Source organism: Amblyomma americanum, chromosome 6 (genome assembly GCF_052857255.1).
Source record: "Amblyomma americanum isolate KBUSLIRL-KWMA chromosome 6, ASM5285725v1, whole genome shotgun sequence".
NCBI lineage: Eukaryota > Metazoa > Arthropoda > Arachnida > Ixodida > Ixodidae > Amblyomma > Amblyomma americanum.
This window is the reverse complement of record NC_135502.1, coordinates 98,249,166-98,268,489: the sequence shown is the minus strand read 5'-3', so window position 1 is coordinate 98,268,489 and position 19,324 is coordinate 98,249,166. Positions and strand designations below refer to the sequence as shown.

The 19,324-nt window shown below is 48.8% G+C and overlaps 1 protein-coding gene across 1 annotated transcript in view; it reads left to right on the top strand.

The window, feature by feature from the left end:
- LOC144093912 (cubilin-like) overlaps positions 1–19,324 on the top strand; it is a 245,887-nt gene that overhangs the window by 134,298 nt on the left and 92,265 nt on the right. The window contains exons 42-47 of the mRNA XM_077627662.1: positions 1,590–1,730; positions 4,752–4,957; positions 5,913–6,115; positions 13,891–14,109; positions 16,884–17,030; positions 19,129–19,295. Coding sequence (XP_077483788.1) covers positions 1,590–1,730; positions 4,752–4,957; positions 5,913–6,115; positions 13,891–14,109; positions 16,884–17,030; positions 19,129–19,295 — 1,083 coding nt within the window. The remainder of the gene's footprint in view (positions 1–1,589; positions 1,731–4,751; positions 4,958–5,912; positions 6,116–13,890; positions 14,110–16,883; positions 17,031–19,128; positions 19,296–19,324) is intronic.

Sequence of the window (19,324 nt, the reverse complement as noted above, 5' to 3'; positions counted from 1 at the left end):
GGAGCACGGTAGCTTTACTTCTTGAATTCGTATCAAATAAGCATGTGATAAGCTGCTTGCCAACGCGACTTCAATGTGCCCGGCTAAGGTTATGGTTACAAATGCTACTAAGCCATCTTGTTTCATTAATACAAAAGAGATGAAGGCCCAACTTACGTTCATATTCATTATAAGCACGTTTATGTACACACATGAGTCACTGTCTGCTGACGCTCCTCAAGCTGGAAGTAGCAGACGAGGCACCCTTCCCAAAGCGACCGCTGCGCCACCACCGAGGCGGGCACTATATTGGGTCCGCTCTGCTACCTGGCGCGCCGCCGCTGTTCTCCAACTGCCCTTATCTAAAAACCTTGGGCGGAACTATTTGAGTATGACGTCAGGGGACCGAATAGCGGCATAGTTTCGGTTTCTTGAATCCGAGAAGGCGGCCATTAAAATTGGTTGTGCATATTTTAGAAGTGCGCCGCAAGTCAGTGTGACGACTGCCGAACCTGCTTGCGCCCCTCGTCCAAAAAAAGTTACGTGCTTAACTTACGTGTTTATGTGTACAGTACCTCACTCTCGTCCCGTCCAGACCAATATTCTCACGGCCAGTGAGAATGTACACGATTGTTCACGTAGCGCCTGCAGCTAACAGAGGTATTGAGCTACCTCTTCCTGGGTGAGTCATGATGCACCAGCTCCCCCAGCTGTCATTTTCCTGTCTAACTGGAGACAGCACAAGCTCCAATTACCTTGTAGTAGCCTAGGGAACGCGAAATGCATAGTTTTAGCTTGAACCTCGTACTGTTTCGTTCGTTCGGGCAGCCTTGCTTAGGAAATACAGGCAACTAAACTGGCGGATGCCATGAAAGCTAGGCAGAAACCTAATTCGACGTCCTGGATCGCAGCGGCGAAATTAGCATGGAGGTGATGGTGACGTCATCACAGTTTGAATGTGCAAATGGTTACGCTTGTAGAGCATATGCAGCCTGCGCACACTTGTCTTAAGAGCCATTTATGAAATGTTTCTGCACATAAATTAAGAAGCGCGAAGATCTGTGGCTACCTCCTGTTCCGAACAGATCGATTGCAAACTCTAAACTAATTACATAATATAACAAATTTTCATGCTTTTTACGTTAATATGTCCAATTTAATGCTTCGTCAATTGCTTTGGTTTGGTTTGTGTTTGGTTTGGTTTAACGTCCCAAAGCGACTCAGGCTATGAGAGACGCCGTAGTGAAGGGTTCCGGGAATTTCGACCACCTGGGGTTCTTTAACGTGCACTGACGTCGAACAGTACATGGGCCTCTAGAATTTCGCCTCCACTGAAATTCGACAGCGGCCGGGATCGAACCCGCGTCTTTCGGGCCTGCAGCCGAGCGCCATAACCACTCAGCCACCGCGGCGGCTCAGTTCGTCAATTGATCGTATGCACAGATATTAGTGATGTCTTAAATGTGTGCAGCATACTGAACCTTTGTTCGAGCTCGGGATCTGATAGTAAATCAAACAGGCTGAAACAAACAAGAAAGGTCATCCGTGCGTTGGAACGTCTGCCATTGTAGTACTCAGTGCTCACCTACGAGGCCTTGTCTCCCTGGCAGGTCCTGAACGGAGGGCAGCGCGACTCTCCCCCTCTGGGCCAGGGCAAGTTCTGCGGCAGCTCTTCCAGGCAGCAGGAACTACCGAAAACCTCCTCACCCACAGCGTATATCGTCTACCGTCGCGACAGCCCTCAGAAGGGGGTACGTCCTTCTTCGCCACTTGATAAAGTGAAGAACTAAAAACAAGAACAAAAGGGGCGTCCGTTGTGGCATCTACATTTCGGTAAGAGGTAGTCTCAGATAGCCTGACGATGACGCCAAATGTAGTGTTTTATTTTTTAAATCCTAATTTTAGTAGGCCTAACTATTGCACCTTACGCATCTGATTGGCTACGTGTCTGAGCCTCTGGACCTGCACTTATGTTTGAGAGTCTCCCCAACGGAAGCAGGCCCGTTCAAGCATCAAACCGCTTATACAGTTAGCCGCCGTCATAAAACTTTATTTTGCATTGGACGATATTTTTTAATGCGCAAACATTATACGCCTCATCAGGAACGAAACCCGGTGGAGTTGACCAAGAAAAATAGTATCAAAGCCTCACGACGTCACCACGTACGGTCTCGCATTTTGTCAGAGTAGGCAGCCAATAAAGCAAACACATCAGGCGGGACAGTAGTGACTGATAGGGATGGTTAGTGAAGTGATGATTAAAAATAGTGATAGTGGGAGTTTGTGAATGAATAAAGAAGTTACTAAATAATGATGAGGGTCATTAATGACAATAGCATAATAAAAGCCTTTATGATAGAGGCATTTAGGTGAACGATCTTTAGGATGAAGGCCTCCAATTTAAATCCCTTCAGGTGAAGATCTTTAGGTGAGATGTCAGAGACCTTCACACAAAAGGCAATTATGCTGAAGGCATTGACGGTAAATGCCTTCCGGATAAAGACATTTAGGTTAACGGCTTTTGTGGTAAAAATCTTTGTGGTAAAAGCCATTAGGTCAAAAGCATTTATGGTTCAGGCCTTAAGACCAAAGGATGCTTTTGCATTCACAGCACGTTAGGACCTTAAGTGCCCACCGTGATAGTTTTAACTTAAAATTACTAAATACCTACTATTGCAGCTACTTCCTGATGCGAGCAATGCCCGAAGGTGTTTGTGAGAAAGACACTCCCTTTATTGTTTTTTTTTTGTTTCTCACGCTGAAACCGCAAGGGAACTGAAGGGCACTAAGGTGCTGTGCCGAGAAATTTATCAGGACGCAATGGTTGCAGCGCTGGCGTATATACGGAGTTGATTTATTTAAGAAACTGCACTGCACGTCCTTCAAGAGCGAGTATGCATAGCAAAAAGTACAACCTTTGTCCGTAAAGTCTCGATACTGATTTATTGTTTTCTCTAGAAATGATTGAACAAAACAAATGTTGGTGCGTATGTATAGGGCAATATTTTCTGGCTCCCCTGAGCTATATATGTTAATTGCTGTGGCAGCCGCTAGGTGGCACTAGATGTAGAAAAATACGTTGTCACTAGTCGTCTGATCATTCTGCTCGAGTGAATGTGGAGAGATGGACGTCCACCTCTAACAGCGTGTAAACATAAAATTCTGTGTGAAGCTCGGCAAGACTGCCACACAGACGTATGAGCTTCATCATGACGCTTACGGCAACGAGACATTATCGCGGGCCCGAGTTTTTGAGTGGCACAAGAGATTCGTTTCGGGGAGAACGTCGGTGGAAGATGACACAAGGCAGGGGCGCCTTTCAACCTCACGGAATGAAAACAACGTGGCTCGAATAAAGGAAATCGTACAGTAAGACCGCAACATTAAAGTCCGCATGCTATCAGATGCTCTCGACATTAGTAAGACAACATGCCACCAAATTTTGCGTGAGAACTTGGGGATACGAAATCTGAATGCCAGACTTGTGCCGCACTTCCTCACACAGGACCAGAAGAACACGCGGGCATCAGTGAGCGCTGATTTGCTCTCCGAGGTGGAGAAAGATGCTGCATTCGTCGACAGCATCACTGCTGAAGAAAAATACATGGTGTTTTCAATACGATCCTCAATCAAAGAGGCAGAGCGCCGAATGGCGGTCCACAAGCTCTCCGGCGTCGAGAAAGGTGCGGCGACAGAAGACCGCAGCAAAGACGATGCTGATAGTTTTTTTTTCGATGCCAGAGGTGCGATACACCATGAGTTCGTCCCACAAGGACAGACGGTGAATCACGAGTTTTCTATCCGCGTGCTCCACCACATGCGTGATGCATTGCGACGCCGTCACCCTGACTTGTGGGCATCGGGAAAATGCAGCTTTCTCCACGATAACAGGCCGCACACTGCTCTCAGTGTGACAATATTTCTCGCCCAGCAGGGCATTACTGTACTTTCCCATCGGCTATACCCGCCTGACCTCTACCCATGCGATTTTTTCCTGTTTCCGCGTGTGAAGAGAGCCCTAAAAGGTCGCTGAATGGGGAGCGTGGAGGCCATTCAAGGCGCCACGACAAAGGAGCTGACAGCCTTGCCAAAAGAAGCGTTTTCGAACTGTTTCCAAGACCTCAAGAAGTGTTGGAAACTGTGTATAGATTGCAAGGGAGACTACTTAGAAGGGGTGCTGCACATATCATTCCAATGTTAAGCGCACCTTTTAAATGGACTCAGTCTCGGAACTTTATGGACAAAGCTCGTATATTTGTGCGTGCCTGTATGGACACAGAGCTTACATTCATTCATTCATTCATTCATTCATTCATTCATTCATTCATTCATTCATTCATTCATTCATTCATTCATTCATTCATTCATTCGTTTGTTATTTTTCAGAGCACACATCTATTTAAACAACCTACGCTCGCCTTACGAGCGCATAATTATGGTTTGTTTTAAGGGGGTTTAACGTCCCAAAGCGACTCAGGCTATGAGGGACGCCGTAGTAAAGGGCTCCGGAAATTTCGACCACCTGGGGTTCTTTCACGTGCACTGACAGCGCATAATTATGCAACATATGCAACAATTATTTCGAATGGTGATCGCCTTTGCAATTTCTGGCCCTTCTTGGCGCTATAAGGTTTGTCCACTTCGGCAACTTACATAACCCGATCTCCAGTATGAAGCCTATATTTCTTTGTTCATAAATTTTTTCCTTGCCATCAATTTGTTGTTGTCGTAGCTACTATCCTCAAATGCGCTGTCTTCTCCGACGATCGCAGCGATTCCGCATACGCTGGGAGGAGTCGGGCACCGACTGCGGCGGCCCACTTCAGCTGAGCAGGGAGCGAAAGAGCCGCGAGGTGACGTCACCGGGCTACCCGCACGGGGGGCCCTCGCACGCTGTCACGTGCGACTGGACCATCCGCGGACCACCCAGGTCTCGCATCAGGGTCGACTTTCCCGACGCCTTCCACATGCGCCGCGGGTGAGCGAACCGGAACTGCGGCGATTCCGCCTTCGTTGCGAAGCATTCGAATGGGCACGGCGTGTAGCGTTTTCTCTTCAAGGCCGTTGACATTTGTGCAGCCGAAACTATAGCAGAATTGAACATTTACGTCTTCATGTGAAAATGGGGAAGCAAGCGCTTCATTTTGGTGAAACACGACTAGAAACGTGTACCATGTGCTTCCATATGCGCATATACTGTCCTTTCACGAGGTGCACTTTGATAGCACGAAACCTGGCTACTGTCTACGTACGACATGCAGCAACATTAATCGTACTCATACGATCCTAACAGTACCCTCTCATGCATCAATTCTGAGAGAAATGATAAACCGTTACACATGAAATGCGAAGCATGAACAGCAAGAGACAATAACTAAGTTTAAAAAGAAAGCACAGGGTTCTTATTTGAGGTCTTTTGCGACGACTTATGTAGTCAAGACCCTATTGAATGTTTACGCACATACTGATTTTGGCTCAAGGAAAGATAAAAAGATAATGTCGTTGAGACGTCACAGCGTCATTGCAGTCTTTAGGGTCAACAAGACGATGCTTTTAGATACGCATGTCGTTCGGCAGTCGCACCTGGTCTTCTAGCTTTCAAACTTTCAAATTTTTAAGCCTCTTCACAACATTTGAGCCGCTGCTACTCCCTACCACCTCTCTCTTCTCGTGGTGTCTACGGCGTCCACATAACTGACCACGACAGTCTCATTTTGTGCGCGTACGCACTGCGTGTCATGCCCAAGTCCCCGTTTGTTACTTATTCGAATTAGAATATCATTAGCTGGTGCACGTGCTATGAGCGAAAGCTAAGCCGGAAGTTTCCTCCCTTTGCAGTAATAAAGACTGGCACACGGGCCGTATGGTGACGAAAAATTTGACCCCGGCTCCAATACCTCAGCATCAACGTCGTTTCGTGTTGCATCTTGCAGTTGCCACGAATTGGGCAATGATCGTCGCAGCGACTACGTCGAAGTCTTCGACGGCGGCACCGCGAATGCCCCGTCGCTGGGCGTCTTCTGCGGCTTAGACCGGGGTGACAGCCTGGTGAGCTCCGGGAACCTCGTTGCTCTGCGCTACGTACAAATGAACCCGGCAGAGGATTTCCTGGGATTCAGGGCCACTGTCACGCTGGGTAGGTTGATAGGCATTCTCTTTCTAGCGCGATGACTATAATCAACTTTACTAACTGATCCCATCGTTATCACAGTCTAACTACGTTTACCGCGGGACAAAGGCCTCTACCAATGACCCCCAATTAACCCTCTCCGAGGACAGCTGCGATGGCCTTATCTTCGCTAACATCCAAATCTCGTACACCTACCCTGACTCTCGGCCGCCCCCTCCTATGTTTGCCTTCTGTTCGATTCCACTCCGTTACTCTAAGAGACCATCTGTAATGTTCAGAAGAGCGGCAATGGAATGGTTTACAATTGGTAGTGAAGAACTGAAAGCGGTAAGGAAATGCATCTACTTAGGGCAAGCAGTGACCACAGATCCGTGCCATGAGAATGAATATAGAGAACTATAGTTCTCTATATTCATGGTGGAGTAGAGTGGAGTGGACGCGGCTAGATTAATCTCGATTGATCGCAGCCAGGCAGAGCTGATTCTACGTTGTTCCAGAATGTTCTAGTAACTTTGCACGCTTTATCTAGAAAGTTCGTTATCAGCTTTAAATTGAGCACGGCCGACAGCGGCGGACACTTTGTACGACGACCGCCGAGCACGTTTGCTGCTACGCCGCCACCGAGTGATTCAGTCCATTTTGGGTGCAAGTCAGCTAGCCCCAAATAAATTTTGTTTAGACGCCATCTTCCCTGTCGTTCTGCTCCATGGATTGCAGTCAGCACTTCGTGACATCTGTTGGAGGTCCGGGGTAGGCTTCCATGTTCCGGACGCCCCCTTGAAGTCGTGACGCCAGCCCTCAGCGCTTCGCACCCGAGGACGAGCCAGCAGCTCAGCGGGCCAGCCGACGTCTCCAGGAAGAGGAGCCTGAGTTCAGGACACTGCCAGACCGCAGCAGACAACAAAAAGACGCTGCTACGAGCACCGCAACCTCGCCGAAGATGTCAACACCGATCATACTGCAACAGCCGCGGGTGCCGCCAACTTTCAATGGATCCCTACGCGAAGACCCCGAAGAATGGTTGGACCAAATTGAGCGCGTGGCATCATTCAACAAGTGCGATGATGCGGCTAAAATTTGGCATGTATTTTTCTCCATGGATGGCTCCGCACGCACGTGGTACGGAAACCACGAGTCGTCTTTAACGACATGGGAGCTATTCAAGAGGGAACTATTGAAGGTATTCACCAATGTCGTGAGGAAAGAAAGAGCCGAACGACTCATCCAGTCCAGGATCCAGCTTCCGAATGAGCCCGTCCATGGTTACGTCGAAGAGATGAAGCACCTATTTCGCCGACGCCGAGATGACCGAGGAAAAGAAAGTTCAGTTTTTGATGCGCGGCGTAAAAGAACAACTCTTTGGCAGCCTCGTCCGCCAGCCGCCAAAAACTGTCGAGGAATCCATGCAAGAAGCCTGCACGATTGAGAAGAACCTCGACGTCCGAGTTCGGCACTACAATCGTCCTTCCTCTGCCTGTGCAATCCGTTGGGACACGACGGCCACCACCAGCAAGAACTTGCGGGAAGTTACCCGCGAAACCGTCCGAAAGGAGCTACGCCGATTACTGTCATCCTCCCCACAGCCGCAAGCAGCGACTCTGATGGATGTGGTACGGGAAGAAGTGCAACAGGCACTTGGCACCGCGACGGCCACAGAACCCCAGGCCATGACCTACGCCGCTGCAGTAAGGACTCGTCAGCCCCAACGACAACCCCTACGTCCTCCCCGAAATGAGCCACTTGTTCCACAATGCTGACTCCCAGCCCCCGCCCGCCCAGCCTATGACCGACGCTCAAGCCCCAGGAGATACGACGCCTGGAGGACTTCCGACAACCAACCGTTGTGCTTTCATTGCGGTGAGGCCGGGCATATTCTTCGACCCTGCCCGTACTGACGTATCGGTCTTCGAGGATTTGCCGTTGACGCCCCGCGACCACGCTTCGGCCAACGTCCGCAGGAAATCGACGAGTACCTGCGTCGAGAGGAGTACACGCCGAACTGCCTTTCGCGCTCACCATCACCGACAACCTCGCGCTTTGCTTCGCCATGCCGCAGCTACACAGCCGCGGTGCGAGGAAGGTCTCACAGCCACCCGTAGAGGAAACTAAAGACAGCAACCTCTGGAAGTGAGGTTGCTCACGAGCGAAACGCCGAAGATCCTCCACCGACCACGCCCCATGAAGACTCTGCACCCGCTACGCCGCATGAAGAACCTACACTCGCAGCGCCGACGCCGCACAAAATGACAATCCCGACCACGACGCAAACTGGCTTCAAAACGACGACGCCACGCAGAAAAGCTTCGACCACACGCCCCACCCGCGACTCGCATACGCGACGAAGCCGTGACCCGACGCCGAGGGCAACATGCAATGCAAGAGCCAGGACATCCTACTTAGAATTGACTATCGACGGCCGGAAAGTTACCGCTATAGTCGACACAGGAGCCGATTACTCGGTGATGAATGGAACATTCGCTACGCAGCTGAGAAAGTCACAACGGCTTGGGACGGCCCACAAATTCGCAACGCAGGAGGTCACCTCATTACGCCATCAGGACGATGCACAGCGCGAATGACTGTCAAAGGACATACCTATCCTGCGACCTTTGTTGTGCTACCACAATGCTTCCGCAAAGTGATCTTAGGCATGGATTTCATTAATGAGCATCAGGCGATCATCGACCTGCGATCCAAGCTGATCACGCTTTCGATGGACGAAGCCATCGCTTCGATGAAAACTCTGGAAAATCACGTTGCCCTGATCATCCTGGAGGAAGACGTGAGCGTACTACCCCGTTCAAGCGTTATCGTGACCATAGGCGCCACGAAAGCCATTAACGCTGAAGCCATCATCGAGGGGAACATGCAGTTGCTTCTAGACCGAGGAATCAGCATCGCAAGAGGCATCGCACATTTCCGCAATGGCCAGGCCAAAGTACTGCTCACTAACTTCTGCGAAGAATACCGGCACATTAACAGCGGAACGACGATTGCTTTCTTCGACGAAATATCTGTGGTACGAGACTCCTTCCCCCTTTCCGACCGACCTGCAGAAGATTCGCCGGACCAAAAGAACTCGCCCACTTTCGACATCAACCCACTCCTGCCCCGGAACAGACAAGACCAGATCCGCAATCTGCTTCGAAGCTACAGCGAGTGTTTTTCGTAATCACCGAAGGTCCGACAAACGCCAATTGCCAAGCATCGCATTATAACCGACCAACACGCCCGACCTCTCCGTCAAAGCTCCTACCGTGTGTCACCGCGAGAACGACAAGCCATCCGGGACCAAATCGATGATATGCTTCGCGACGACGTCATTCAGCCTTAAAACAGCCCATGGGTGGCACCGGTTTTTCTAGTGAGAAAGACGGCGCGCTTCGATTCTGCATTGATTACCGCCGCTTGAACAACATAACAAAGAAGAACGTCTACCCCCTCTCCCGAATCGAGGACACACTGGACCGGCTCTGCAACGCCAAGTATTCCTCATCGATGGACCTCAAGAGCGGCTACTGGCGATTTGAGGTCCACGAAAGAGATCGCGAGAAGACAGCATTCATCACTCCGGATGGGCTCTTTGTTTTCAAGGTGATGCTGTTTGGTCTCTGTTCCGCACCAGCGACGTTTCAGCGAGTAATGTATACAGTGCTGGCAGGCCTGAAGTGCCAAATTTGTTTGGTATATTTAGATGACGTCGTTGTCTTTGCCTCAAGCATTGTAGAGCATTTCAAGAGACTTCGAACAGTACTAGACGCCATCAAGTCGTTGGCCTAAGCATGAAAGCAGAGAAATGCAATTTTGCGTACGAAGAGCTGCTATTTCTAGGCCACATCGTTTGCAAGGAGGGAGTACGCCCAGACCCGCAGAAAACAGCTGCTATTGAACAGTTTCCACCGCCGGCCGATAAGAAAGCAGTGTGCAGATTCCTCGTACTGTGCGCATATTACCGACGATTTGTGAAAAACTCGCATCGCCGAGCCCCTGACCCTGCTGACGAAGGCAGACGTGCCATTTAAATGGGAAGTGCCGCAAGAAGAAGTCTTCAAAGAACTTCAGCGTCGTTTACAGTCCCCACCGATCCTCACCCATTTTGATGAAAACGCTGATACTGAAGTTCATACCGTCGCAAGCAGCGTGGACCTAGGCGCCGTCCTCGTTCAAAAAAATGACGGGCTGGAGAAAGTCCTCGCATACGCTAGCCATTCCTTTTCCAAGGCCGAAGCTAACGATTTCACAACTGAGAATGTGTTCCTTGCCATCCTCTGGCCTACGTCGAAATTCCTCCCTACCTGTACGGACTACCGTTCAAGGTGGTCAGCAATCACCATGCGCTGTGCTGGCTTGCCAATTTGAAGGACGCCTCTGGCCGCCTCGCTCGGTGGAGTGTGCGCTTCCAGTAGTTTGACGTCACCGTCATATTCAAGTCTGGACGCAAGTACTCTGACGCCGATTGCCTCTCACGAGCCCCTGTAGATACACCGCCGCCGGACGACGATGAGGACGCCTTCCTAGGACCCATCAGCCCCTAGCTCTTTTGCTCAGCAGCAACGCTCGGACCCCGACCGAAAACGCCTCTTCGAGTACCTGGAAGGCAATGTTTCTTAATCCCCCGCTTCATTCAAGCGAGGACTGTCTTTTTTCTGTGTACAGAATCATGTCCTTGTGAAGAATAACTTCGCAACGAGCAAAGCAGCCTACCTAGCTCCTTGTGGTGCCTGCTTGTCTCGTCGAAGCAGTTCTACACGCTTCACACGACGAGCCGACAGCTGGACATCTCGGGTTTACTAGCACCCTCCGCCGCATTCAACAGAAGTATTACTGGCCCCGACTGTCTGCCGATGTCGCACAGTATGTGAAAACCTGCCGAGATTGTCAGCGACGAAAGACCCCACCCACACGACCAGCAGGATTTCTGAACCCCATTGAGCCTCCCTCAAGGCCCTTTCAGCTGATTGGCATTGACTTGCTTGGCCCTTTTCCAAAGTCAACGGCTGGAAATAAGTGGATCATCATAGCGACCGACTACCTGACCCCCCGCTACGCCTAGGCGAAAGGCCTACCGAACGGAACAGCAGCAGAAGTCGCCAAATTTTTCGTGGAGTACATTCTTCTTCGACACGGCGCCTCCGATGTGCTCATCACGGACAGAGGAACAGCATTCACGGCGGAACTAACGCAAGCCATCCTGCGTTTCAGCCAATCCAGCCACCGGAGGACAACAGCATACCATCCGCAGACCAACGGACTGACCGAGTGCCTGAACAAAACCATCGCCGATATGCTCGCCATGTATGTCGATGCCCAACGCAAAACCTGGGACGTCATCCTGCCTTACGTCGTCTTCGCCTACAACACCGCAGTGCAGGAGACCACCCAGATGACGCCTTTTAGACTCGTCAATTGCAGGGAGGCCACTACCACGCTAGACGCCATGTTGCCCAACATTACAGAAGAAGAGAACGTCGACGTCGCCGCCTACCTTAAATGAGAAGCAGCAGCTCAAAGGCTTGCCCGATTGCGGATCAAAGATCAGCAGCGTACCGACGCCAGGCGCTACAACCTACGAAGATGCAACGCGGAATACAAGCCAGGAGACGAAGTCTGGGTTTGGACGCCCATTCGCAGCTGTGGATTTAGTGAAAAGCTTTTGCGCCGCTATTTCGGCCCGTACAAGGTCCTTCGTTGGCTAGGTGAACTGGGTTATGAAGCCATCCCTGACGCGATGACTGCATCCCAACGACGCTGCGTACGATCAGATGTTGTCCATGTCGTCCGTCTGAAGCCCTATTATGCGCGCTAAAGGACGCTGCATTTCCACACTCTATTTTAGCAAGATCCGTTTTATTTGTTGCTAGTCGCATTATTTGTTTTAATGCATCATGTCGATGCTTCTTTGAGAGGGAAGTAATGCCGCGAATCCTTGCAGTGTTTGTACATTATTCGAATCTGCCGCGACGCCGCTTTATCGCTTTGTTTGCGGCGGAAGACGCGACTAGGTTAATCTCGATTGATCGCAGCCAGGCAGAGCTGATCCTACGTTGTTCCAGAATGTTCTAGTAACTTTACACGCTTTATCCAGAAAGTTCGTTATCAGCTTTAAATTGAGCACGGCCGACAGCGGCGGGCACTCCGTTCGACGACCGCCGAGCACGTTTGTTGCTACGCCACCGCTGAGTGATACACTCCATTGTGGGTGCAAGTCAGCCCCAAATAAAGTTTTGTTTAGACGCCATCTTCGCTGTCGTTCTGCTCCTCGGATTCAGTAACCAGTTCGTGATATTTTAGGTGAAATCAAGAAAAGATAAGGATTTAAGCAGAGAATTTATGCGAAATGAAGATAACTAGACCCAGTCAAACCCTTATTAAACATACGCATACCAACCATGTACTTAGCGGCATAACGGCCGCCAGTATTGGCTAGCAAAAGAATTAAGGCCCTCTCTTAGCTTGTTTGCAAGTGGATGTCACTTTGAGGGAATTAAAGTCGACTTTTATCATGTCCGCATGTAATAAAATAAGTTTAATAAGACACCTTTATGCAATCCCGCCGTCCTCCGGAGCTTTTTCCTTGTTAATAAAATGCCGGAATGCGGGAAACCGCCTATTGTGTTACTGAGGGCAGCCTGAATGCTTCGCATGGCAAGTTATACTCTTCATGTTGACGTGCCTCGAGCATGTTTGCTTAATCAGCAGCCCGGTAGCTAGGCGTCAATGAAGAAGTTCAGCCAAGCAGTCCGCGCGCAGTTCCTAGATACTGCCCAAGATTCGCTCATCAACGATTTTACCGTGACGTCATGGGTGACCTCATAGTTGTTTGAGAGCGCGGGAAATACAAGCTGCATCACATCGTCATGAAAGTGCTTTTGTCGCGTATAAAGAAAAATTGCTCGAACGCGCATGAAACGCAATGAACGTGACCTACATGGGTTGAGCATCGGCTTTTGGATGCAAATAAAGCACGTGCAAAATTCACTTCAGTGTCCTAAGCAGCTCAGTAAGCCACTTGTAAGCGACTGTGTAAGCCCTTGTGTGCAAACGACCCTGTTAATGGTACTGTACGCAGCCGTATATGTAATCAAAGCGGCACTGTGACTCCGTAATAGACATTGCATGAGGCCTATAAGCGCGTTTGTAAGCGTACAATGGCACTTAACCAGGCTAGCTAGTGCGACTCCATTTGGGTATAGGCCAGCTTGAACGACGGGACACCGACGACGTAGAAAAAACGACGGGACACATGCGGTGATGTATCCTATCTCCTTGTCTGTGTGGTCGGTGTCTCATTGTTCTGCGAGTCACCTTGCAAGCAGCCCTGTAAGTGGCCTTTTAATCTCCCCTGAGTGTGGCCCTATAAGAGCTTCTGCAAGTGGCCCTCTAAAGAGCCTCAAAAGTGAGCCTGTAATTCGCCCTAGGCGGCCTTCTGTTAGCGGTCCCGTTTGTGGCCCTGTAATAGGCCCTGCAATGCGCCCAGTAAGCCTTGTTGGAGGTCCTGAAAGAGGCTCGCTAAGCGGCCCTATCAGCACTTACCTAATCAGCAAGCGCTGTAAGTGGCCCTGTAATATGTCGTACAAGCTGCCCTACCAGCGCTTGTTTAAACGACCCTGTAATCGGCCCTTCAAGCAACCATATACAAGTCCTTCCGTGAGAGACCCTATTAGTGGCCCTATTAGCACATCTGTAAGCAGCCCTGTGTACTGCGCTTCGAACTGTTATTGCACTTCTGTAAGCTTCTCGGGAAACAGTGACGAGATTGTGTGTATTTCGCTCTCGGGCAGCCGAGTGTGGCGGCACCTTGTGGCCGTTCAGCGAACGCAGCCGCAACCTGGAGGAACTGCGCGAGAAGCTCATCGAGGGCTCGTACTTCGACTGCGCCTGGCAGCTGCGCGCGAGAGACAAGATGCTGGTGTCACTGTCCGTGCGCGGCCTCACCCTGAGCGAGAGCCCCGACTGCTCGGGATCCGACTTCCTTGAAGTCCGCGACGGTAACCGCACCGGTGAGTTTCACTCTCTTCCCTGGCAACGCCTGCTTCCTCAAAGATGGCAAACTAAGCAGTGTAGGTTTGATACTATGACCAAAAAATCTTTTCGATGCTGGCTCACTCTCCTCTTTGTAGCTAAGTGCTCTACATCGTCATCATCATCAGCCTGACTACGCCCACTGCTGCCCTTACAAAATGCTCATTGAGGTCGTGTTGACGTTCTTCTGAGCGGGCTCTACATGCTATCTTGAATTCATGTTGAGACCAGGAAGGGCTTGGGTTGGTCGATTGTTGAGGCAGCCTAGAATGTTAACGGAAAAGTGGCCACCGTGCTACAGTTGAACATTCTCAATACAATTTCTGCATTGGTTTTATGTTGAATTCATGTTGAAATTACGGGCGTTATTCAAGAAATCATTCTGAACTTCGGCTGTAGTAAAAAAAATTCCTAAGAATAGATACGTATTGCACCAGATGACCAACTATCGATGCAATTTTCGGTGGTATATTCATATTTATTGCTGCAGCTTCACGTTCACGTGATGCTGACAGCCCCAGTCATGTATTGCTCCACACGTACGCACAGACACACCTGTGTGTGTATGTATACATAAAATACATACATTCTCGCCTATACAACGGTCATATAGAGAACATATGGAACAGTATTGCACACGAGGCTATAACAGGAACTAAGAGTTGTCAACGTTTTGATCTTAAGAACCATCTCAGCTTCACCCTTATATACTCCTACACAAGGGTGCCCGTTTCTGCGCACGTAGTGATCTGCCGATCAGCAGTTATATCAGTTACTATTTATTTATTTTGTGTGTAGCAGAAGCAACAAACTTCGCATGCGTTCTGTTAGTTGAAGACCTTGATTCATTCATAAACAACAAAAATAAAGCACTATATAAACGCCCTTTTTATGAGCGCACGTACAAATCCTCCTAAGAATGTATGACTGAAAGAGCATATTGCACCACTGGCACTTTTTCTTTGCAAGAAAAGAGTCTTAACAGGTGCTGAATGATTTCTTAATATGCATAATGTGATAAGGTTCTGGTTACACGACGCATGTAAAAGTTAGTCCTGATTTCATTTAGTTAGGCTTAGACACGACTTCCACGATTCAACACGATTCAACATAAATTTAACAGAAATTGCTCAACATTTAATGTTTCGACTACGTTTATCAAAAATTTTGTTAAAATCGGAATGACTTTGGTCAACAGCCTCCTGGCTTCGGTCACTTGCTATTGTGATGCAGAAGATGCTAATGCTAAGACAAATCGTGCAAGTAGAGCATGCGTGATCTGCTTGATTTTCCTAGCAACCATAGAAGACTGTGCTTTTCACATCATCGTCATCATCAGCCAACCCCTAGTAATTTGCTGCTCACAGAGCCTACAAAAGAAAAGACGAAAACAGAATTAAAGCTACAGTGGAGCGCTCTTTGGTCCATTTCGAAGAAACGTAAGACTGGGCGAGTAGAACATGGAGAAGAGGCAAGGAAACAAACACTACGCCAGCGCACGCGTGATGTCGTAATCGTTTCTTTGACTCTTGTCCTTGTCCTATTCACGCAGACTCAGCTTAACTAAATTAAGTATTCAAGCCTTGCCATTACATTACCTGAATTACAGTTAGCTAGCAAAATATTATTAGGTGGGCTTCCACAGGATTTCGAAAACCGAGAACTACATATGCAAAAAGCAAGATATTTTCTCGTTTGGAGAAACTGGCTCATTATGAACAGTTAGATAACGCCACGTGTTAGCACAGAACATTGTCATGTTCCACAGTACTTATAAGTGTCAGAGCATATTCAGTTTTCGTGTACCTTGTCAACTATGTTAGATCGTACCCCTAATTTACCGAAATATGCAATGCAGAGGAGTACTTGCCCCATCGAATACTTTGTGAAAGGAGTCCATTTCCATACTTTGGCTTATGCACTTATAGGCATAAATTTACTATTTGCATGCTCTGCAAAACCTGTTAAAGATGAAAATATACTCTAATTCTTCGTTATAGACTATGCTGAGTGTAACCAACCAAAATTTTGTTTAGCACATGTTGAGTAGGTTCAACATACATCGGGTTCATGTTGGTTTCCAGTCGATTCAACAAGAGGTCAACAAGGCGTCAACTGAAGCTGAAAAGTGATTTCTGTAAGGGCGAGCAATGACCTCTCCCATATCACTCCTGTTAACCCTGTCCTGCGGCCACTTTACTCCGCAAACTTCCCAATCTTATCCATCCACCCCGTTCCCTGCTACGCTTGTCTGCATCACATACTTTTCTAGCTTATTTCCGATGACAGACTCATTGAAAAAATTCTTTCTGACCGTCATTTTTTCGAAACAACAAATGCACAAAACATAATTAGAACTCAGCGCATAGAAAATTGGGCTTGTCGAATGAAGCTAATTACAGAATACGGCACCAAGCGCAAGCGGAATATTAATTAATGCAGATGGCAGAGTATATCTCTTAAAGTCGCTGCTGACTTTCCGGTTGAGCTTAAAAGCTATCCAGGTTATGTCAAGAGGAAGCGTTAATCAGCTCTTCAGCAGCGTTTAAATGGCGTACAAATGTAGACCTCATTGATTTTATACCCTCTTATACATGTTTACACAAGTGTGCCTTTTGCCTCTGCCATTATTGTTTCCTTTTACAGCCACGACAACCGAGTTAAAATTATGCTTTTATCGTATGAAATTTGGTTAGCGTTAAAACTAGTTCGAACGTTGAAGCCCATAACTTCTCAACCAATTCCTGCACAGGCCAACTACTGGCTCAGATTTGTGGTGCGAACTCTTCGCTGGACGTGCAGTCTTCAGAGAACTCCATGTTCCTGCGGGTCAAGCTGAGCTCGGGAACACGGCAGAACCCGCGTTCTTTGGATCTCCGGTGGCGCTCCGAATTCAGCCGTGAGTTCAATATCCTTCTCGTAATGTCACCAGCGAGTGCATAACCCGATAATAGACCAAGAAGGCATAGTAGGGTTGGCTTCAGTGATATGGATCCAGATTTCAAATAATTATGCGCACTCTGCTAGAATTATGCCACTCTGTCACGTGGTTGGACACGTGGCCGGAGAAGCTGCCGGCGGCGCGGCGGATCACGTGGTTCGTCAGGTGGTTGGTCACGTGACCAAGTTCCACTCGGCCAGCGGTCGCTATCGCGTCACTCCAGGTTTAACCAGAGCTAAACCACCGTCATTTTTTTTTGTTTCCTTATGCACTAATTCATTCGTTAAGAGTTAATTGTCTGCGACTTGAAGAGCCGGAAATATGAGAAAACTTAATTAGTTTTTTATTGTTTTTTTTTTGCAATTGTGTCATATGCTCCTTGTCGCGGCAGCCAATTCGACTGATGGCTGTATTGAAAAGAGTAGTGCTGGAGACGACGGAGCCGCGAGAGCTTTTCTCAAGCTCTCAACGAGGCACGAGAAAAGAAGCGCCGCACGTGCACAAGGTGGCGGAGTCTGACGTGGGTCACGGTGTCTACAGCGGCATCTACTTGCACGCACTGTGGAAGAGACCGGAGCGCGATCTGCTTAAATAAGGCGCCCATGGGGCAGTATATTTTAGCGCTTTTTTTATTTCAATGGTAACTGCTATAGAACAGTTATGGCGAGATGTCTCTTTTATACTGTAGGGTTATTACTAGGAGACAAAATTAAGTCTGTGCTCTGGCCTTGCAAAACTGCTAAGCCATGTAATATGTAAAGAGCATTTGTGCACCGTAACATAGCTCCTTGCTGCATTCTTAAATATAGCTTCGCAAGCTTCCAGCACTAACGTTACAGTGTTAAGACCCATCCTGGCATGAAGGCATGCAGTACATCAATCTTTCCCGGACTCTGCTACCGTGTGACTCGTTAAATATAGAAAAAAGCACCGCTTTCCGTTTATTCCCTATATCACTCTCTTTTCCCTTGTTTATCAAAGTAGCACGCTATTTTTCGTTTTATCACTGCATGAACCGGTTTGTTTTAAACTCGTCCTCAAGACTTGAGTTCGGAGCCTCGGGAGAAAACAAACCTAACCTTAAGGGCACATAAAGCAATTCTATTGAGCATCAGGCTATGTCATGCATAGCAAAGGTGACATACCATTGTCCTCCCCAAGCGATTACTGCTTCTACCCGAGCTTTGCTGCGCCGCAGAAAGAAATAGCGGACGCCCAGGCACTGCCCAGCCTGGTTTGGCGATAGCACAAGGATCTCGCCGTGCTCGCCGAGCATGACCGCGCGCAACCACATGTGCTCCACACACAAATCTAAATTGATTAGTCGTGGCGTTTTACGTTTCGTCGTCTGAATTTGGCGTGCGCTGCTGGTTTTCGGAGCACCCACAAGGCCTCCTAGGACGCTACCGCACTCTTACGGCGGAACCATAGAGGGAGGAAAAGCGTTCCTTCCTCCATGCGGCAGAACCCTGGCGCAGCTGTACGCGTTGCCAGACCAGTGGCACCGGCCCATTCATTACAGGGCACATCATATTGGCCAACGAGCTCCATTAAGCTATTGCTTAAAACGAAAAAAAGATCTTTCAGAGCACGTTGTACGAGACAGGCTCATCATGAGCGGACTGTAATTTCAGGCGCATGACGAGTCCATGTTGTGTGTTTTATGGTACTCTATGTCCGGTTAAAGGCGAGTAAGGCTCGTACAAAGCAATTTTTGGTTTGTCGACACATGGCATAATGGGTACTAAGTTATCATTTTGCTACCACTTTTGAAAACGAAAATGTCTACTAGGGTGTACCACTAGCTGTCAATTCCTCTTAAACTCCTGCAACTGTCCGGATCCTACCACTAAATCTGTCGCTACACAAACGTTTAAAGCTTGGGAGGCACACATGCACAGTACAATGCTAAAACATGACAAGGATTACTCACATTACTCGGCGATTATACATGTCATGCACGAAACACCCTGTTGTCTAAAGTGAATGGTCCCGCGATACCCATTTTCCGAAGGCTTCCGATGTTAAGGTAAGTGCAACACGCGCAATCACGCAGAGTGCAGCGGACAACACACGGGAGACCAAGGAACCTTCACGAGCCCTGGATTCCCGCGAGCCCTGGACGAACGGCGCCACTGCAACTGGCTTGTATCCGCTCCCGATGGGAACCGGGTGTCGCTTACCATCGACGGAAACATCAACGACTGCACGGCCGTACTGCAGGTTAGACGAGCGGCCACACCAACAGTCTG